Here is a 21,560-nt window from a genome sequence, read left to right as displayed (position 1 = left end):
CCAGGCTGGCCTCAAATTCCTGACCTTAGGTGATCCGCCTGCCTTGGCCTCTCAAAGTGCTGGGATTACAGGCATGAGCCACTGAGCCTAGCCCTGTAGATAATTTTAAAGCAGATATTTAGGCTGGGTGTGGTGGCACGCACCTATAGTCTCAGCTACTCGGAAGGCTGAGGCATGAGAATTACTTGAACCTGGGAGGCAGGGGTTGTGGTGAGCCGAAATTATGCCACTGCACTCCAGTCTGGGCAACAGAGCCAGATACTGTCAAAAAAAAAAAAAAAAGCAAGCAGATATTTGAACAATGTTGACAAAAGAAAAACATAATCCTAATGAATTAATGTATAAAAAATCATACTCCAGAAAGAGAAACAAAAGGAAATTCCAGAACTGAAAAAAAGTTAATCTGAAATTTAAAAAAGAAAATCACTATATGGATTGAATAGCAGATTGGAAAGTATATTTTAAAAAAAAAGAAATCAATGCATTTGAAAACAAGTCACTAGAAAGCATACAGATTGAAGCAGAAACACACACACACACAAAAGTTAAAAGTTAAAAAAAAAAAAAAAAAGCATCTAAGATGTTTGAGGCAATAGCATATAGTCTACCATACATGTAATTGGAGTCCGAGAAGAAGAGAAAAACAGTGGAGCAGAAAAAATATTTGACAAATCAATGGCTGAGAATTTTCCAAAACTGATAAAAAACATCGAACCCCAGACTTAAAATACTATTAGTATAATTATAAAGAAAAAAACAATATCTGAGCACATTGAAGTCAAATTTTTGAAAACCAAATATAAAGAGAAAAACCTTTTAAAAGCAACCAGAGAAAAACAATACAATACAAACGATACAATAGGAATGACAGCTAACTTTATACAACCATATCAATAATCAAATTAAGTATAAATAGACACTCCAAATCACCACCACCACCACCACCACCATCACCACCAATAAAAGAGACTGCCAGAATAGATTTACAAAAGGAAGAGCCAAGAACATTGTATTTATGGGATGGACATTACAGGCTCCAAGAATTTAAGAACAATACCTTTATCATATACTCAGTTTCTACATGTACTTGGGTCTATTCCTGGGCTTTCTAAGATATTTCACTGATTTGTCTATTCACATGCCAGTACCACATTTTTAATTATACAAGTTTTATTGGGTTAGTATATCCCATACAATCCTCCCATCCCTGTTTTATCCTAGCAATTTTAGCATGTTTTACCATATCAACTTAGCTAACTTCTAACAAAAGTTTGTTGGTATTTTTGTATTATGTTTCTGTTACACTAAGAAGAATCAACATCTTTATACTCCTGAGTCACAGTATCTCTCTAACGTTTATTCCTAAGTATTTAATATACTTTGCTGAACACTCTAAATAGAATTTTTTCCTGTTATGTTCTGACTATTGTTGTTGAAGCTTATTAATTCTGTATGTTAATTTGTGCCTGTAACTGACTTCTCTCTCTTATCTAACTACACTAGCTAATACCTATAGTATAATACCGAGGACTAATGGAAATAGTAGGCATCTTCACCTTGCTCCTGATTCTAGTGAAAAGGTCTCTAGAATTTTGCCTTAAATAAAATTCTGACTTTGAAACTAAAGCATATGCATTTTATCACGATAAGAAAGTAACCCGCAATTCCCATGTATATGAGTGTTTTTATTAGAAATGAGTATTGAATTTATCAAAGATTTTTTCAGAATCTATGGTGATAATTATTTGACTTTACCTTTAGGTCTATTACTACAATATTAATAGATTTCTGAAGATTCAGTCAACCTTGCATTCCTGAAATGAATAACACTTGGTCATAGTATATTGTTGTGTTTAATGAGATAAGGTATTCTGTTTGCTAATATTTTATTAGCATTTTTACACCAATATTCATCATGATATCAGTCTGTATATTGACTCTCTTATTATACTGTCTTTTATTAGGTTCGGATGTAATACTTGCTTCAAAACAAAAAGGAAAAACAGTATGACTGTTTCTCAAAAAATTAAACATAGAATTACCATATGATCCAGCGATTCCACTTCTGGGTATATTGCAAAAAAAGAACTGAAAGCAGGAACTCTAACAACTTATATACACATCCATGGTCAAGCAGCACTATTCACAACAGACAAAAACTGGAAGCAAACCAAGTGTCCATCAACAGATGAAATGGATAAACAAAATGTGGTGTATCCATACAATGGAATATTATTCAGTCTTAAAAAGGAATGGAATTCTGACACATGCTAAAACATATACAAACCATATAAACATTATGCTAAGTGAAATAAGTCAGATGCAAAAGCACAAATATTGTATGATTCCACTTTTTTTTTTTTTTTTCCCTCGAGACAGAGTCTTGCTCTGTCACCCAGGCTGGAGTACAGTGGTGGGATCTTGGCTCACTACAGCCTCCACCTCCTGGATTCAAGCGATTCTCCTGCCTCAGTCTCCTGAGTAGCTGGGACTACAGGCACTTGCCACCATGACCGGCTAATTTTTGTATTTTTAGTACAAGCGGGGTTTCACCATGTTGGCCAGGCTGGTCTCGAACTCGTGACCTCAAATGATCCATCCCTCGGCCTCACAAAGTGTTGGGATTACAGGCATGAGCCACCACGCCTGGCAGATTCCACTTTTATGAGATACCTACAGTGGTCAACTCACAGAGACAGAAAGTAGAATAATGGTTGCTAGGAGCCCAGTGAAGGTGGTAATGGGGAATTATTAGCTAATGGATACTTTGAGATGATGAAATAGTTTTAGTGATGAATGGTGGTGACAGATGCACAACAATACAAATTTACTTAATGTCAGTGAGTTGTACACTTAAAACTGGTTAAAATGGTAAAATCCTATGTATTCATGAAACAAACCCTACATATTTATCACATACTTATGTATCAGCTGGAATTTCTTTATTTAGAGTTCTTGGATTCGTGTAAAATACTTATCTATATTATAGATGTCTAATATAGATAAGTTATAGATGTCTAATATAGATAAGTATTATAGCACTTATCTACATTATTTTGCTATAGTATAATAACATACATAAGTATATAGTGTTTTGGTAATATATTAATGCTTGACAGAAAAGTGTTAAAAATGAAACAATTCTTATAAACAGTGTTATTCAAAATAATATTATTTGTAATTATTCCTCAAAGGGGAGTAGTTAAATTAGTTAACTGTACATCTATATGTAAAGGGATATGATGCAGCTCTACACGTACTGATACGGAATGATTTCCAAGATACAATATTAAGTTAAAATTTAAAGCAAGGTCAGAAGAGAACATACATTATTGGCTATCATTTGAATACAATTAAATACAAGAAATATACATGCAAACATAGGTGGACTTGCTTATATATACACTGAGTTTCTCTGGAAGGATTTAAAAACCACTGGTAACATTGATGGCTTTAGGGAGGGGAGTAAATGCCTGGGGAAGTGGAAGGAAGAGGACACTTCACTGTGTATTCTTTCAAAACTTTTCATTTTGGATTATCTATTCAAAAATAACTAACATTTCAGTAACAGAATGAAAAGGAAGAAATCCTCTATCTTGAAACCTTAAAGGCTATAAGAATTAAGATGGTGAACTGCTCAAATTATTTCACTAAACTCAAGAAAAAGAAAAGAAGCCCAGTTAATACTATTATTACTGTAGAAAAAATGATCTGGAGGTCCCAGCTAATAAAACAGGGGAGGTAAATTAATTCATCAATATAAATGTTCAAGAATAATTGACAATATATTTAGAGATATGACATTATACAGTCATGTGTCACTTAACACTTTCATCGTTGTGCAAACATCAGAGTATACTTACACAAACCTAGATGGTATTGCCTACTACACATCTAAGCTATATGGTATAGCCTCTTGTTTCTGGCTACAAACCTGTACAGCATGTTACTATACAGAATACTACAGACAATTACCATACATTGGTAAATATCTAAACATAGAAAAGGTTCAGTTAAAAAAAAAACTGAAAAAGTACAGTAAACATATGCTATTATAATCCTATGGGACCACCGTCATATATGTGATCCTTTGTTAATCAAAACATCATTGTGCGGCACATGTACAGAGAAGCAAAGTTATCTTTATTTATAGATGGTATGACAATATACATAGAAACCTATGAGAATCTTTTTTTTTTCTTTAAACAGTCTCGCTCTGTCATCCAGGCTGGCGTGCAGTGGCGCCATCTCGGCTCACTGCAACCTCCACCTCCCCAGGTTCAAGCGATTCTCCTGCCTCAGCCACCCAAGTAGCTGGGATTACACACACGTGCTACCACACTCAGGTAATTTTTTAATTTTTAGTAGAAACAGGGTTTCATCATGTTCCCCAGGCTAGTCTTGAACTCTGGGCTTCAAGTGATCCACCTGCCTCGGCCTCCCAAAGCGCTGGGATTACAGGTGTGAGCCACCACACTCGGCAAATCTATTTTTTTAATCTACTAAAATATTAACAGCTTTGTCTATAAGATCATAAAAGATAAAAATACAGGGTTAGGGGATGAGATCCCACTAAAATTAAACAAACCCAAATGCCTATTATTAAATTCAACAAAAAAATTTTTTTAATCCTTTACTCATATCTCTACAGAAGAGGTTTTTTTTGTTTCCTTTTTGTTTGAGATGGGGTCTCGCTTTGTCACCCAGGCTGGAGCACAGTGGCGAGATCTCAGATCACTGCAAATTCCACCTCCCAGGCTCAAGAGATCCTTCCACCTCAGCCTCCCAAGCAGCTGGGACTACAGGCGTGCACCACCATATCCTGCTAATTTGTGTATTTTTGGTAGAGATGGGGTTTCACCATGTTGCCCAGGCTGGTCTGAAACTCTTGATCTCAAGTGATCCACCCACCTTGGCCTCCCAAAGTGCTGGGATTACAGGCATGAACCACCGCGCTCGGCCAAGACCTTTTTGTCTTTCAAACATTATAAGCTCAATACCACAAAGCCATTTTACTTGCTAACATTTCTTTAACACCATTCTAGGTAAAGTGGTATTTCATAACTTTAGTTTTAATTATTATCTTAGTATTTAATCCTGTGAAGGTAATGTGGGGACAGGGCCCTCGGGGATTATGAAATGATCCTTCTTCATTTATTAGTGGGGAAGACTTCTTCCTATGTAGAGAAGTAGAGAAACTTCCCTTGAACTATTGTTTACCTAGCAGTAGCCATTAAATACATCTCACTTAAATTTCCTAAATCCATATTCATAAACAGGGTCCATTGGCAAAAATTGGTGGAACTACAAAAACGAACTTTTAATAGGTAGGTAAGCAGGCCATCTTGCTTCTCTTTTCACTTGAAAATGAAAATCCATATTATAATCACTGGAGTAGAGTTCTTTTTAATCCTTTCATATACTTACAGTGTCATCTTCCTGTCACCTAATAATTATATACTGTTTGCCATGAGTTTATTCTTTTGTTTTGTTTAATCTGAATCAGTATTAAAATTTATCAAATGAATCAATGGGAGGAGGGCCCTGTGCCCACATTACCTTCACAGTATTAAACAATAAGACCAACAGACAACTTCACATCAGAAACAATGAAAGCCAAAAGACAATGTATTGTGAATTTCAAAGCAGTCAGATAAACAGAATTCCATCTCCAGCAAAAATACTCATTAAAAATAAAGGTTAAAAAAACTTCTGCTTCTTTAGCTAATGACAGACCAGTGATCTCACAGAGAACTAGAAAAACTAGAGTATGGGGTAGAGGTGGGATGGGGAGGTAGAGGGGGGATGGGGAGGCAAAGTGGGGATGGGGAGGGTTGAGGTACCCAGAAATGTGATGTTATTTTTTTAAAGCTCCCCATGACAGCTGATTTATAAAGCTTCCCAAATAATTCTGCCATAGAGCTGAGTTTGGGAACCACCAGCATAAATGATCTCAAACTATCTGATTACATTCTATAACAATATAAATAACGGAATGTAGCAGGATCTTGTATCTGGTGGGTATGAACTCCGCATGGCACATATATGCCTTATTGTAACACCTGGGCCAAAACATCAAAACAGACCTTATAAATTATGTAGGCATAAAAAAAACCCAACTGTATTTGTTTTCTAAAAAGCTGTTAAAAATTTATGTAAACTATGATGACCTAATTTTGAGTCTCATACAAATTTATTCCTGATTTTCCATACCACTGCCTAAAATGAATGTGTTACACTCTTTTTTCATTTTACTTTAAGTTCTGGGATACATGTGCAGAATGTGTAGGTTTGTTACATAGGTATACATGTGCCATGGTGGTTTGCTGCACCTATCAACGCCATCGTCTAGGTTTTAAGCCCCATGTGCATTAGGTGTTTGTCCTAATGCTCTCCCTCCCCTTGCCTCCAACCGCCCCCCCTGAATGTGTTATACTTTTATCATACAACTAAGCAAAATCAAGATGTATCAATCTTGACCGTGTACTAATCAACAGACACAAAACCAAGATGTTCTAAAATTTAAAAGTTTTTTAAAGTGAAGGAGCCATGAAATTAATGGCAGGAACATCAAGAGGTGACTCTTGATGCCTTTCCAATAATGACACATAGTAAGAGTTATTTCAGTCTTAAGAAAAAGCAAAAGAATTTTTTTAAAAACGCATTATAACAACCATCTATAAACATTCTGAAAAGAAAGAAAGGCATCTGGCATCAAGAATAAAATAAATCTTAAATATAGCCATTTGAGCTTGCAAATGATCTACATCAAGTTCAGTTGTTTCTTTTTTTCTTGAGACAGAGTCTCACTCTGTTGCCCAGGCTGGAGTGCAGTGGCGAGACCTCAGCTCACTGCAACCTCCACCACCCAGGTTCAAGCAATTCTTGTGCCTCAGCCTCCCGAGTAGCTGGGATTACAGGTGCTTGCCACCACGCCCGGCTAATTTTTTGTATTTTTAGTAAAGATGGGGTTTCGTCATGTTGGCCAGGCTGGTCTTGAACTCCTGGCCTCAAGTGATCTACCCGCCTTGGCCTCCCAAAGCAGTAGGATTACAGGTATGAGCTACCGCACCCAGCCGCAAATGGATCAAGTTTAAAGGAAAATATTAAATGGAATTTATCTGTACACAGCAAGCACTCCTTGGAGTAATTGTTTTACCAACAAGCAGCATCTTGATCACATTTAATGAGTATAAAATACAAAATTTACCTAAGAAGTAACGCCCAGGACTCCATTAAATTATCTGTACACTTCTGATTTCAGTAAAGCATGATAGGAGTGATGATTTTTGTTTGCTTTTGTTTTAAATAGAGTAAGTTAAAATACTTACCTGGGTTTCATATAAGTGGGCAATGTGAAATTGAACTGCAAAGGATGAGGAAAAATAAAAAATCAGTAACAATACAGCACAGTTTGGGGCAAATTAAGTAAGAATAACAAAACATCAAACATTATCACAGTCTACACTATATAGATTTAAGTAATAGAAAAACATAACTTTTATTTGCCTTTACTAAAATAGAATATACAAACACACACTAAAGAACACAATCATGATAAGAAACCATATGTATTCATTGTTGGACATTATCAAATGAAATTTCTGTCAATGTAATTATTAAAATTAGCATTAAATCTATAGCAAGTGAATATATGTTTTACAAAGTTCAAAATGGCAACATTAAGCAAAGAGAGAAAACCTTTATAATCTATACATTTCAAAACACAGTATTTAAAAACTGAATCCCAAGTCAAAAAAGAGTAAAATCAGTATTTAATTAAAAAATATTAAAACCAAAGTACAAATCAGTGATGACGTAAAAATTCAAAGAAAAATAAGTTTTACAAAGACATTAAGGAGCCTGGTGTTGAAAAGAGTAATACTGGCTGAAAGTAGGTACTCTACATTTGTTGTGACATCAGGCATTATTATGGCTATCAAGTAATCAAGTAGACTGTCTAAACTATCCAAATCAACTAAACTGTAATAACCTAAAGTCCCTAAATAGAAAATATGCTCTCCCGTTTGAGTGACCAACCACCTTGTAGCACTCATGATGATTCAAACTGTTTCAAATTCAACAGTTTTATGCCATGTGGCACTCATCCTACCTATGCAGACATTTATCTCTCAAGAGTAATGATCTACAACTGAGATTTGAACAGAGTAGAATAAAATGAGGATTTACCAAAATATTTAGTTTGATATTTATGAGACATCCATAAAAGTTATCATTCAACTGACTTACCAAAGTTAACTTTTAGGTACTAGACCATAATGAATTAAAAGATAATCAGTTGTTTTCTTATTCTCATAAACTAATTTGAAAAGAATTTTAAGCATCTATGTATTCTAGATGGTTTATATAACCTGGATATATAATTAAGAAAAAGGTATAAATTAAAACTTTATAAATTACTTAACCAATGAGTCAATTTTTTCAAATCTAACCTTATGTTAGAAACTATAAAATACTGCTGCATTTGTTATTTTTCTACTGTTTATTCTACAAACACCCTAATCAGTACTGGATCCTGAATTTCATTTAAGAAAGTAAAAATCCTTTAGATTTTCACAGGAAATTACCTTTAGTAAAAGTATGACATAATTCATCTGGCTTAAATGATGATTTAATCCATACTATTTCTTAATCCATGTTATATTGAAAATTCTACAGAGTTTTTGCCGATTCAACAATTTCCTAGGGCATTTCTATCTAAAGACTAAGACTACTTTTCACTAATCTCTCTATACTCTTTGAAGTGATTTACAGGAGCCTAAGGCAGGAAGATCGCTTGAGTGCAGAAGTTCGAGGCTGCAGCTGAGCTACTCTGAAACCACTGCACTCCAGCCTAAGTGGCAGAGAAAGACCCCATCTCAAAATGAAACAAAAATCAAAAACAAAAAAGTAACTTACAGCAAAACACTGACTTTCTAAAACCTGGAATCCTTTGTATGACTGAAACTGTCATTAATTGCTTGATTTTTCTTATACCAATTAAAAATTTCATTTTTTTGGCCGGGCGTGGTGGCTCATGCCTGTAATCCCAGAACTTTGGGAGGCCAAGGTGGGCGGATCACGAGGTCAGGAGATCAAGACCATCCTGGCTAACATGGTGAAACCCCATGTCTACTAAAAATACAAAAAATTAGCTGGGCGTGGTGGCAGGCACCTGTAGTCCCAGCTACTCAGGAGGCTGAGGCAGGAGAATAGCATGAACCCGGGAGGTGGTGCTTGCAGCGAGCCAAAATCACGCCACTGCACTCCAGCCTGGGCAACAGAGTGAGACTCTGTCTCAAAAAAAAGAAAATAATAATAATAATAATTTATTTTTCAAGTAAGAAGGTTTTTAAGAAATTCAGCGTCAACGAATATTCTTAAACCTTTTTACTGGATATTTTAGTGTATATTAAATAAATATACCTAAATACATATCGATAAACATATAATCAACCCAATCTGCTTTTGAAAAGACACCTACATAGAAGCAGAAAATAATTGTTTGGAAAAAAATACTTTGTTAGAACATGCTTCGTAAATGCATTCTTTTCTAATTAATTGAAAAATGTCAACTCAAACTTTCTAAATGATATATAAAACTATCACAAAAGTCACAAATATGTCTTCATAATTACCAATAATTTTTATCCCACGCAGTAGGAATCAGTAAGCTATCAGATAAGAATCTTTATATACTCATGTTTCCTAAAAGACCAGCAAAACCTGTTTTTAATCCTACTAAGTCATCTACAACAGAAAAAAATCAATCTTGTTTATTAGTGAAGATACTTTTAATTCAACAACTTATTTCACTGGCCTATCTATTTTAGACACAGGCTGTTCACAATATCTGGTCTTGCAGGTTCCATTTGTGTAAGTAGCCATGGCAACCAATACAGCTACATTAAACAATTCTAAAAGAAAAAATTGCACAGAATTTATCACTAACATTATTATTTGCCATGAAGTGATCTGAATACATGTAGAAAACTACAGTACTTAATAATACTTACTTTCAGCATTGGACAAAGTGCAGGGATTACAGTCAACCAAAGCTAACTGAAAATGCTGCAAGATGAGAGTGAGAAAATTAATGCACTCAATTTAGAGTCACATAAAAGCATCTTAAGATACTTTTCAGGTATGTAAGGTCTAAAATAATAATAAATACATGCTATGCAAGTAAAATACACTAGCCTACCAACTAGAAATACTTTGAACATTTACTGCTGACAACTGACATGCTGTGGGGTTATTTTCTTGAGACAGCTGAGAATGGAGAATTTGAAAAAGAATTAATTTTATCAAGTTATCCTATGTATATTTTTATTTATATGAAAAAGGTGAAGATTTTTAAGTCAAGTAAACAGAAGTGTTATACAACAGTTTAAATATTTAGAGAACATATCATTATTTTTAAAAATCCAAGTAGAAGTCTGATGGTATTGTCAGAACACCACTGCTTATCTCAAAACGATACATGGACTTCTGAAACAAAAAAAATCACTATGAGTATTGTCATAGAGGGTAAAACTTTCTGTCTTTACTGATCTTTCAATAATCACTGTACTTAAGTGCCTTTTAAAATAGCCTGTGTCCAAGTTCATCTACCAAATATAACTGTCCTTTTACAATGTGACATTATATGCATAGAATTTGTATAATTTCCCAGTCAACAATAAACCACTAATATAGAACCCACTTGTAATAATATCATATAAGCACGTTAACATCAATGCATAACACTAATTTTTAGGAATGCATATTATCATCAAGAACACTGGGTGACATTTAATATCTAGTTTATCAACATTAAACAAAGTATATAAATTAAGATAAACAAGTAATAGATTTGGTATAAAATCTAAGTTTAAAAAGATGAGTAAATCTCTTTAAACTCTTCTAAATAATATTCCTACAAATAATATATTCAAATTTTCTGAGCCTCCACAAATTTTTAGCATTAAAAGTAATTAACAAAGTGGAAAGCATTAAAAAAAAATGACCATAATAAATTCATTCCTATCCACAATCCAAAAATCTAAAGAGTTACTATGTTGGCTACCCAAAAGTCACAAGGAAGGAAAAATTAGAAAACATCATTTGGTATGAACACTGGCTATTATTAATGTATTCACTCAAGAATGTCTCTTGGCCAGGCGCAGTGGCTCACGCCTGTAATCTCAGCACTTTGGGAGGTCGAGGTGGGTGGATCACCTGAGGTCAGGAGTTCAAGACCAGCCTGACTAATATACTGAAACCCCATCTCTACTAAAAATAAAAAATTAGCCGTTCATGGTGGTGAGCCCCTGTAGTCCCAGCTACTCCAGAGGCTGAGACAGGAGAATTCCTTGAACCCGGGAGGCGGAGATTGCAGTGAGCCAAGAGCATGCCACTCCACTCCAACCTAGGTGACAGAGACTCCATCTCAAAAAAAAAAAAAAAAAAGTCTCTGATGTGCATGCATAATTAGGCTGACCAACACTTGTAATATTCTTAAAACTTAAAGCTGATTACATCTTCTGAATGGGGAAATTACTAACAGAATGACTGTGACCCTTAAATATTAAATGTTTAATTTATCCAACAAGTATTTATCAAGAGCCTATAATGCCCTAAGGACAATGCAGACACTAGGGATGCAATGGTCAACAAAACAAAACTGAAAAATCATTTGCCATAATTGACTGAATGAAAAAAATCTAACATTTGAACACTTTGAAAACTGCTTTTATTTTCCCTTGGCCTACTATGCAGACTATGTCTTCAAACATCCCTTTAGTGTGCTACCATAGCAATAGAAAACAGACTATTTTAAAACGTTTGAGTACTATGAAAGCAAAGCATGCTTTATAATCAATTGCTTTCCTCTAGACAAAAAGAGCAGAAGAGTAGTCACACATTCAGACTGTAATACATTTCTAAGTCTAATTTGTCCTGTAAGCATAAATATTTAGATAGAAGAACACAGACCACCATTCCTAACTGAGCCATCAAAGGGTACAAACTGAAATGAGAAGAAACGGCCTTCAATATGGCAATATTTTAGTTTTAGTATTTCACTGAAACCCCACAAGGAATAATAGAGACGTAGAATTAAAATAGCCTAGCCTACATTTCATCTATCAGTAATTTAAGATTCTGCAATGAAACCTGGCAGGAGTATTTCTTGACCATATTTTGTGTAATTATTAAACAATCTTAAAAGCAGCAATCAAGTTACTGATGCACCATTTCAAACCCACAACACTATGAAATACCAAACATTTCCAAACAGTGAAGACATAGGAAAATTACTCAGCAAAAGAATACACATTGGTCAGGTACAGTAGCTGATGCCTATAATCCTAGTACTTTGGGAGGCCGAGGCGGGCAGATCACCTAAAGTTAGGAGTTCGAGACCAGCCTGGCCAACATCGTGAAACCCCATCTCTACTAAAAATACAAAAATTAGCCGGCATGGTAGCGGGCGCCTGTGGGGGAAAAAACGAGAATCCGTTTCAAAAAACAAAAACAAAAAGACCACAAATGAATACACATTCAAAAACATCCACTATGACAATGAAAGAACTTACAGAATAATTACTAAGTGTTTATAAGAAACTAACAACACCGTTCCACATAAAGAAAAACACTGATAGGCCGTTCAGTACTCTCAAGAGAGATGAAGAACCAGGGTGGGGATAACATGACCACAAAGCCTCATTTCCAGGACCTAAACCAGATGCAAAATAGAGGTACTTATTAACATATACACCAGTAGAAAGGACTATCAATCATGATAACCAGCCCACAAACCTGAAAATACCATGGTAAAATATCCAGCACCCTTCCCTGCAACCAACAGAGGCAGCTAGGAAACATCTGTGCCTCACACTGAAATACTGCAGTGCCGAAACTGGCTACTGCTGTGTGAAATAATTATTATGCAGAAGAGGCCTCTGCAGTTCAAAGACTATATACAAACCTGAAGGCGGAAAGCAGTCTACAGAAAATTAGTTTCCAAGCAAGAAAATTTACTTATGACTTTTTTTTTAATGTTATAGAGATTTTCTTTTTATGGTGCACTTCTGGCCCAATTTAACGTAAGGTTTGATTCATTACCATTTCTGTTGACATCTTTATCACCAAAGCCACCTTTTGTTTTAAAAGCCTTCAACGTGTTCAACATTTCAAAATAATGTTATAGTATTTTGCCTAATACAGCCAATGGAACTTGATTTCTATGGAGGGGGCGGGGGGGGAGAAACCTATATTCATGTAACTAACACATAAATCTTGAGTTTCAAGACTTTATTTCCCTTTAAATTGTTTTATTTCTAGCTATATATAGTCTGATCATCTCATGAATCTTTTCACTTGTAGAACTCTTCAACTATATTCCCAATCCCGAAAACAAGCAATGGGATAACTTTTTGCAATTGACAAATTATGTATTTAGTTATAAGTTATTAATTTGGAGCAATGTTTGGATTCCAGTACCAATCTAGAATGTTCTGATTCAGTGGGTTGTAGGCAACAACCTGCAAACCAGAAAAAAACTTATGCAAGCTATTCTAATATACAGAGTTAAACCACAGTATACTATTTTGAAGTTTTTAAATTATGTGCTTGCCCCAGAAATCTTTACTTCAGACTATATAAACAAGGTATGTATAGTTGATACTGCTGTCTATATCCAATTAAGGTAGACACATGGCATTTTAGGACTGACACGCTGGCAACCAGCTTTTACCAGCTTTTATCTATGCCAGGCACGCTTCTATGGCTATACATCTACAGAATACAATGTTCACTGAAATTAATGCCTTAATAGGATTTTTAAAATTTTAACCTGCTTTGAGAATACACAGGAAAGACAACTCCATAACAGAATCCAAAAAGATATAGATGAGGAAAGTAAGAAAAGAGTTACTTCAGGCTGAGGAAACCACTGAAGTTATTTTTACAGAGCCTTATAAAACAGGGTTATAATGGCCATTTAAGTGAGAAAAGGAAAGGTGTGCCAGGTACTGTTGCATGTCAAAGATAAATCATTTTTTTCTTATCCATTGTTACAGACTGCCACATTTCTGAAATTATGAATTTAGGGCGGGGCATGGTGGCTCACACCTATAATCTCAGCACTTCGGGAGGCCAAGGCGGGCAGATCACTTGAGGTCAAAAGTTTGAGACAAGCCAGGCCAACATGGCAAAACCCAATCTCCTCTAAAAATACAAAAATTAGCAGGGTGTGGTGGCACACGCCTCAGGTGGCTGAGGCATGAGAATCACTTGAACCCAGAAGCAAAGGTTGCAGTGACCCAAGATCACAACACTGCACTCCAGCATGGGCGACAGAGTGAGATTTTGTCTCAAAAAAATAAAATTAATATTAAAAAATAAGATAAAAGTATAATTTAAAACCAGCAAACTTGATTACTAAAACGAATAGTCTATGGGTAAGAATAGGGAAATGCCCTAGGATGTCATGGTACTTACTTTAAAAATGTGGTCTCTAAAATAAGATACAGAACTGAAAATGGCTAAGTTTTGGTAGGGCTTGTGAGCCATGTTCCTGGTCAAGATGATCTGACTGAGGTTCTCTCAAAGCCCTCAAAACTCAGTTCTGATACTCTTTGTAATACAAGGTTATTACAACTGTTTCCAGGAGGGAATCTACTGCATACCAATGACTTGCTAATAGCTAACAAATCCTGACAATCTTCGCTCAAAAAAGAGGCTTCTTTTTTGAAGTTTACCAGCCGGTCTTTTCTAAAAATTTCTTTAACAAAAAAAAAAAAAAAAAAGGGGGGGGGGAGACAAAACGCACTGTATACTGAAGATGTTCAAAATCTTAGTTCTAGCTCTTCTTTTTGGCTCCAGATTTATATCTGTGTGCATGAATATCTGATATCCCTCAGGTACCTCCAAATCAATTTACTACCAAATGACTTAGCGCCATTCAGAGCCTTTTGACCTCCTAAACCCAAAACCGGCTGCTACTTTCTTTATCCCCTACTTTATTTAACATAATAAAGTGGTCTGAGCCCGTAAATGGGGAATCTCTTCCCACATCAAGTCAGTTAATAAATCTCTTTAAGATCTCACGGATACATTCATTACCTTGCCCTCATCCATCCTATGAGCAACCATTTATCTTACAGCTCTTGCTCATCTTTCTTCCTGTAGCTGTATCCTACCTAGTCTTCCAACTCTTCATTTCTATCATACTTTACAAAAGTATAGGTATGCAACTGACTAGAAATTTTTAAAAACTGGTCCTAGTTTGCATCTAACCTAGGTACACAAAATGATCAGAATATGAGCCAACTTAATTTCCAAGGTATTTCTATCTAGTGAGCAATTTGTATTCATATTTGAGACTGATATGTACACAAATAACTAATACAAGGTGAACATGATATTTTATAAAGGGGGATACTGCAAAAATTTGTACTGTAGAATATCCTTTTAAAACATAACTTTTTTTTTTTTTTGGAGACAATCTCACTCTGTCACCCAGGCTGGAGTGCAGTGGTGCAATCTCGGCTCACTGCAACCTCCACCTCCCCTGAATTCAAGCGATTCTTGTGCCTCCGCCTCCAGAGTAGCTGGAATTACTGGCACACGCCAGCACCCTCGACTAAATTTTGTATGTATGTATGTATGTATGTATGTATGTATGTATGTATGTATTAGATGGGGTTTTGCTCTTGTTGCCCAGGCTGAGGGCAATGGCTCGATCTCTGCTCACTTCAACCTCCGCCTCCCAGGTCATGCAATTCTCCTGCCTCAGCCTCCCGAGTAGCTGGGATTACAGACACCCGCCACCATGCCGGCTTATTTTGCGTATTTTTAGTAGAGATGGGGTTTCATCATGTTGGCCAAGGAAGTCTCAAACTCCTGACCTCAGGCGATCCACCCGCCTCGGCCTCCCAAAGTGCTGGGATTACAGGCATGAGTCACTGCGCCCGGCCAAACAACCTTTTTTTAAATGTGACAATACAGTGACTGCTTCATAAAGCTGCCTTTGAAGACCAAATATCTATAACGCCCTTAAGTTGTTATAAGTTAGCACCAGAAATCACTTTAGAAATGACTTCTGTAGTTAAAATATACTAGAAGAGAGAAAACTGTAATACAGGGAACCTGGAATCACCCTAACTCCTCAGTTTCAAAGAGAAAGAATGGTGTTACTGCACATATATGAGCAGCCATGTACTTTTCAAACATGCATTTTGCAGGTATTGAAGTATTTCGGCCACTTTTACTAATTCACACTTTAAGGCACGTTATAGAACTCAGGGCAGAAATAATATCAAACAGAAAACCAAAGTTGGGCAGGCAGAGTGAAATAGAGAAAGCATTATTAAGAGGCCAGATAAATAAATTAGGAGGTTGCCTCATATCAGAAACTATTATATAGGAAATTAGTAAAGTACAAGCTGATGAGAAGTAGAAAGAGAAAAAAGAACAGGGAAAGGATGATTTTTTTCTACAAGTGAGAAAAAATAGAAAACAAAATAAACAGCAATGACCATCCTCTGCCAAAAGGAACAGTGATGTTACACTCAGGTGAAACTGAGTTCTACTGTCAATGACTGAAAGGAAAAGGAAGATTTAAATCAAAGAAAATAAACTGGTTTGCAGTTTCCTCAATCATAATCCAATCTACTGCTATCCATAAAAAGCCAAGCAAAATCTGACTATATGAATTTTATGTATAAAGAACCAACAGTTATACCGAAGGAAGAAATACACAGTGTAACTAATACTAAAAAAGAATGTTCTTCTTTGCTTAAGATGACCAGAATAGTGTGCTAATATTTTTTGGTATCTGCCTGGTGGTTTATCCAAAAACAATATGTATTAAGAATTGCCTCAGTGAAGCATTTTAAATGTTAAATATGGTAGCAATGAAAAATGACGTTAATTTGTGGATCTGGCCCTAAACTTAGTTTGCTGTTGCTGTGTGGTGTTGCTGTTACTCCAGGAGGAAATCCATTAAATAAAAAGTACAGGCCGGGCGTGGTGGCTCATGCCTGTATCCCAGCACTTTGGGGGGCCAACCAGCACTTTGGGAGGCCAAGGCAGGCGGATCGCCTGAGATCAGGAGTTCGAGAGCAGCCTGACCAATACGATGAAACCCCGTCTCTACTAAAAAATACAAAAATTAGCCGGGCGTGGTGGCATGCACCTGTAATCCCAGCTACTCAGGAGGCTGAGACAGGAGAATCACCTGAACCTGGGAGGCAGAGGTTGCAGTGAGCCTAGATCGTGCCACTGCACTCCAGCCTGGGCAACAAGAGTGAAACTTTGTCTCAAAAAAAAAAAAAAAAAGTACCAAAAAATAACAATTAGGCCTCACCATTTTTACGTCCCAACCAATTCCTATGAAGATTCTACAAATGCAGCTTCCATGATATGCCAATAATCTGTAGATCCTTTCTCGAAGAATTTCTTTCCCTTCCCGGTCCCATGTTCTAAGCCAAATCTCAGGATAAACACCAAATCTTATAGTTTTATAACTACCACCAATTATTCCAAGCTGTTAGGGGTGGGGAGGAGATAGGACTTTTCTAATCCCCTAAGAAAACTGAGTCATATGAGTGAGATGCCTTCCTCCATTCTTTCTCTCAAATCAAACCACTCAAGATTAAAATTTTCAAGATGCCAGTTGAAAGAGGTGAGAGCTATTGAGCATCATAAAGGAAATAGGGCAGAGCAAGTATGGAGAAATAATAACAACTTTTTTCTTTAAGAGACGGGCGGGTGTGTGTGTTTGTGTCTCACACTATGTTGTGTGTGTGTGTGTGTGTGTGTGTGTGTATGTGTGTCTATGTTGCCCAGGTTGCTCTCGAACTTCTAACGTCAGGTGATCCACCCGCCTCAGCTTCCCAAAGTGCTAGGATTACAGGCATAAGCTACTGAGCCCAGCCCTAAACTTTCATTATCTTCAGACTACTGAACTAACAAACGTGTGTGTGTGTGTGTGTGTGTGTGTGTGTGTGTGTGTGTGTGTGTGTGTCTCACTGTGTTACCCAAAATGTTCTCGAACTTCTGACCTCAGGTGATCCACCCGCCTCAGCCTCCCAAAGTGCCGGGTGCTGGGTTTACAGGCATGAGCCATGGTGCCCAGCCCTAAACTTTCATTATCTTCAGACTACTGAACTAACAAAAATATACTATTAAAATGTCAATAAAGAAACATTACAAATATTCTAGAAACACAAGGCATGGATAAAATTAATTTAATAGCTAGCATTCAAACTCAGTAAATATTTCTAAAATACAGAAAGTTCACAGTATCTTTTTTTTTTTTTTTTTGAGACGGAGTTTCGCTATTGTTGCCCAGGCTGGAGTGCAATGGTGCGATCTCGGCTCACTGCAATCTCCACCTCCCAGGTTCAAGCAGTTCTCCTGTCTCAGCCTCCTGAGTAGCTGGGACTACAGGCACGCCACCAAGCCCAGCTAATTTTTTTTTTTTTTTTTTTTTTTTTTTTAGTAGAGATGGGATTTCTCCGTATTGGCCAGGCTGTTCACGAACTCCTGACCTCGGGGGACCCACCTGCTTGGCCTCCCAAAGTGCTGGGATTACAGGCGTGAGCCACTGCGCCCGGCCCACAATATTTTAATTATATGAAACAAATGATCTGTGCACTCTACATGAATAAAATAATAAAAGACAGGAGGCATTTCAGATTTCAAAAGTGGTTTCTAAAAGGAGGTACATATACATGATCATGTCTTCATGTATTCCTTCTGCCTAAATATCTTGGCATCCAAAATATTACAATAAAATTCCTGAGTTTATACAGGGTAGAAGATCAAATGAGACACCTGGAAATGAAGCAGTTCCTAAAGAAGAGTATGGTACAAAGACAGTGGAACTGCTACTTCACTCAGAAGTTTCATGTCGAGTATAATAAGATGGCAAGCATACTGAATGAATTGGTGAACTGAGCCATCTGGAAAAAAACAACTGCAGTGTCAGTTTGTATAGAAAAAAATTCTGTTAAGTGATGATGAATAAAACCAGCTTTTTTTCTTTTCTTCAAATTTTCCAGCCTGTTCTATAAGTAGGCATTTTCTCATTTTATAGCCTCTTCCATTTTATTTATCTACCCATTCAAGAAACACCAACATCCAGTAAAATGGCAAGCTAACACACAAGTCTCATTTGAGTTCAAACCATTTCCTTTGAAACATTTACTGTTTCCATAATTCTCATCTTCCTATCCCTTTCACATTAACCCCTTCAATCAGCACCTATCATATTCAAATACCAAATTATAAAAGAAGACTTATACTGGCATCTCAGCCAATGATCTACAGGTTTCCATGAAAAAGGCACCCTTTTTAGTTACCTACCTTTAAAATCCCAAAAGAGTTCTAAGTTGACATATTTTAGGAATATTTAAATATGTAAACATTAGGGAAAATTCCTATATAAGCTTCACTAAATAGATGTACAGGCATCAACTGACTGAAGAATAAGGGTGTCATTGTCTCTTATTCTTCACATGAAGGAAATAATTTTAATAGTCTGCCAGGATGTGAAAATTAGGGGCATTATGTAAAACTATTTGTCAACAGTAATGTCCTTTTGTTGAAGTAATGGTAGCACACTGCTTCAAATATATACTGAAAATAAGTAACTGTCATTAATATCATTAAAGGATAATGAAATAAAAGTCCTAAATTAGGCTGGGCATGGTGGCTTGCACCTGTAATCCCAGCACTTTGGGAGGCTGAGGCAGATGGATCACCTGAGGTCAGAAGTTTGAGACCAGCCTGACCAATATGGTGAAACCCTGTCTCTACTAAAAATACAAAAATTAGCCAGGCGTGGTGGTGCATGCCGGTAGTCCCAGCTACTCAGGAGGCTGAGACAGAAGAATTGCTTGAAACTGGGAGGTGGAGGTTGCAGTGAGCCGAGATCACACCACAGTACTCCAGCCTGGGCAACAGAGTGAGACTCCGTCTCAAAAAAAAAAAAAAAAAAAAAATCCTGAATTAACTGTATGGCATTAACTAGGCAACCAAACCCACCTTGGGGGATATTAGCTGAAGCAGAGAAGAAAAACAACAGAATACCTGTCACCCTGAAATGGACTCTGGTTCAGATAATATTAAACTAGTTCACAAATTAAGAATTGGTATCTCCACTGCTCACTAAACACATAAAATCTTTATTGGTCAATTTAATGTAAAAATAACGCCATATGATTATAAAGTTTGCTGAGCATTAGCTTCACATTTCTGAGGATGGGCAGAGGGACAAAAATACAAGGATTAAGTTCTAAGACAAGAACATTTATTTCTCCAACAGTATCTATGCTGGCCCCCAATTATGGTTGTTTTACATGATAGATAACTGAGGCTAAAAAAGGGCTGAAACTATTTATTTGTAAGATATAAATTCTAGAAGATAACATCAGAAAAACTCTTCTAGACGTTAGGCAAAGAGTTCATCACCAAGAATCGAAAAGCAAATGCAACAAAAACAAAGATAAGTAGATGGGACCTAATTAAACTAAAGAGCTTCTGCACAGGAAAAGAAATAATCAGCAGAGTAATCAGACAACCAATAGAGTGGGAAAAAATGTTCGCAAACTAGGCATCCAACAAAGGACTAATATCCAGAATCTACAAGGAACTCAAACAAATCAGCAAGAAAAAAAACAAATAATCCCATCAAAAAGTGGGCAAAGGACATGAATTGAAAATTCTCAAAAGATATACAAATGGTCAACATACATAGGAAAACATGCTCAACAGCCCTAATGATCAGAGAAATGCAAATCAAAACCACAATGCGATACCACCTTACTCCTGCAAGGATGGCCATGATTTAAAAATCAAGAAATAACAGATGTTGGCATGGATGTGGTGAAAAGGGAACACTTTTACACTGCTGGTGGGAATGTAAACTAGTACAACCATATGGAAAACAGTGTGGCGGTTCCTTAAAGAACTAAAAGCAGAACCACCATTTGACTCAGCAATCCCACTACTAGTTATCTATCCAGAGGAAAAGAAGTCATTATATAAAAAAGACACTTGCACACACATGTTTACAGCAGCACAATTCGCAATTGCAAAAATATGGAACCAGCCTAAATGCCCATCAACCAATGAGTAGATAAAGAAAATGTGGTATATACATCATGGAATACTACTTAGCAAAAAAAGGAAGGAAATAATGGCATTCGCAGCAACCTGAATGGAGCTGGAGACCATTATTCTAAGTGAAGTAACTCAGGAATGGAAAACCAAACATCACATGTTCTCACTTAGAAGTGGGAGCTAAACTATGAGGATGCAAAGGCGTAAGAATGAGATAATGGACTTTGGGGACTCAGGGGGAAGAGGGGCAAGGGAGTGAGGGATAAAAGACTACACATTGGGTACAGTATACACTGCTCAGGTGATGGGTGCACAGAAATCACCACTAAAGAACTTTTCCATGCAACCAAACACCACCTGTTCCCCCAAAACTAGTGATATAAAACTACACACATATAAAAACAAACACACACATATATTCATCTTTATATCTACCATGTGGGTGG

The 21,560-nt window shown here is 36.5% G+C and overlaps 1 protein-coding gene across 23 annotated transcripts in view; it reads right to left on the bottom strand.

Annotated features, from left to right (window-relative positions):
• Nucleotides 1-21,560, bottom strand: part of KDM6A (lysine demethylase 6A) — a 239,873-nt gene that overhangs the window by 64,645 nt on the left and 153,668 nt on the right. For all 23 annotated transcript variants that reach the window (XR_008654905.2, XM_055269081.2, XM_055269068.2 and 20 more), the window contains 2 exons: nucleotides 10,017-10,071; nucleotides 7,332-7,366 (listed from right to left, as the gene is read on the bottom strand). Coding sequence is in view for 22 of the 23 variants with exons in the window: in XM_055269081.2 (XP_055125056.1) it covers nucleotides 7,332-7,366; nucleotides 10,017-10,071 (90 nt within the window). In the remaining variant the exon portion in view is untranslated. The remainder of the gene's footprint in view (nucleotides 1-7,331; nucleotides 7,367-10,016; nucleotides 10,072-21,560) is intronic.

Source organism: Symphalangus syndactylus, chromosome X, assembly GCF_028878055.3.
Source record: "Symphalangus syndactylus isolate Jambi chromosome X, NHGRI_mSymSyn1-v2.1_pri, whole genome shotgun sequence".
In the NCBI taxonomy this organism is placed as follows: Eukaryota; Metazoa; Chordata; class Mammalia; order Primates; family Hylobatidae; genus Symphalangus; species Symphalangus syndactylus.
The sequence above is the reverse complement of the archived record's forward strand: the minus strand, read 5'-3'. Positions and strand labels throughout refer to the sequence as shown.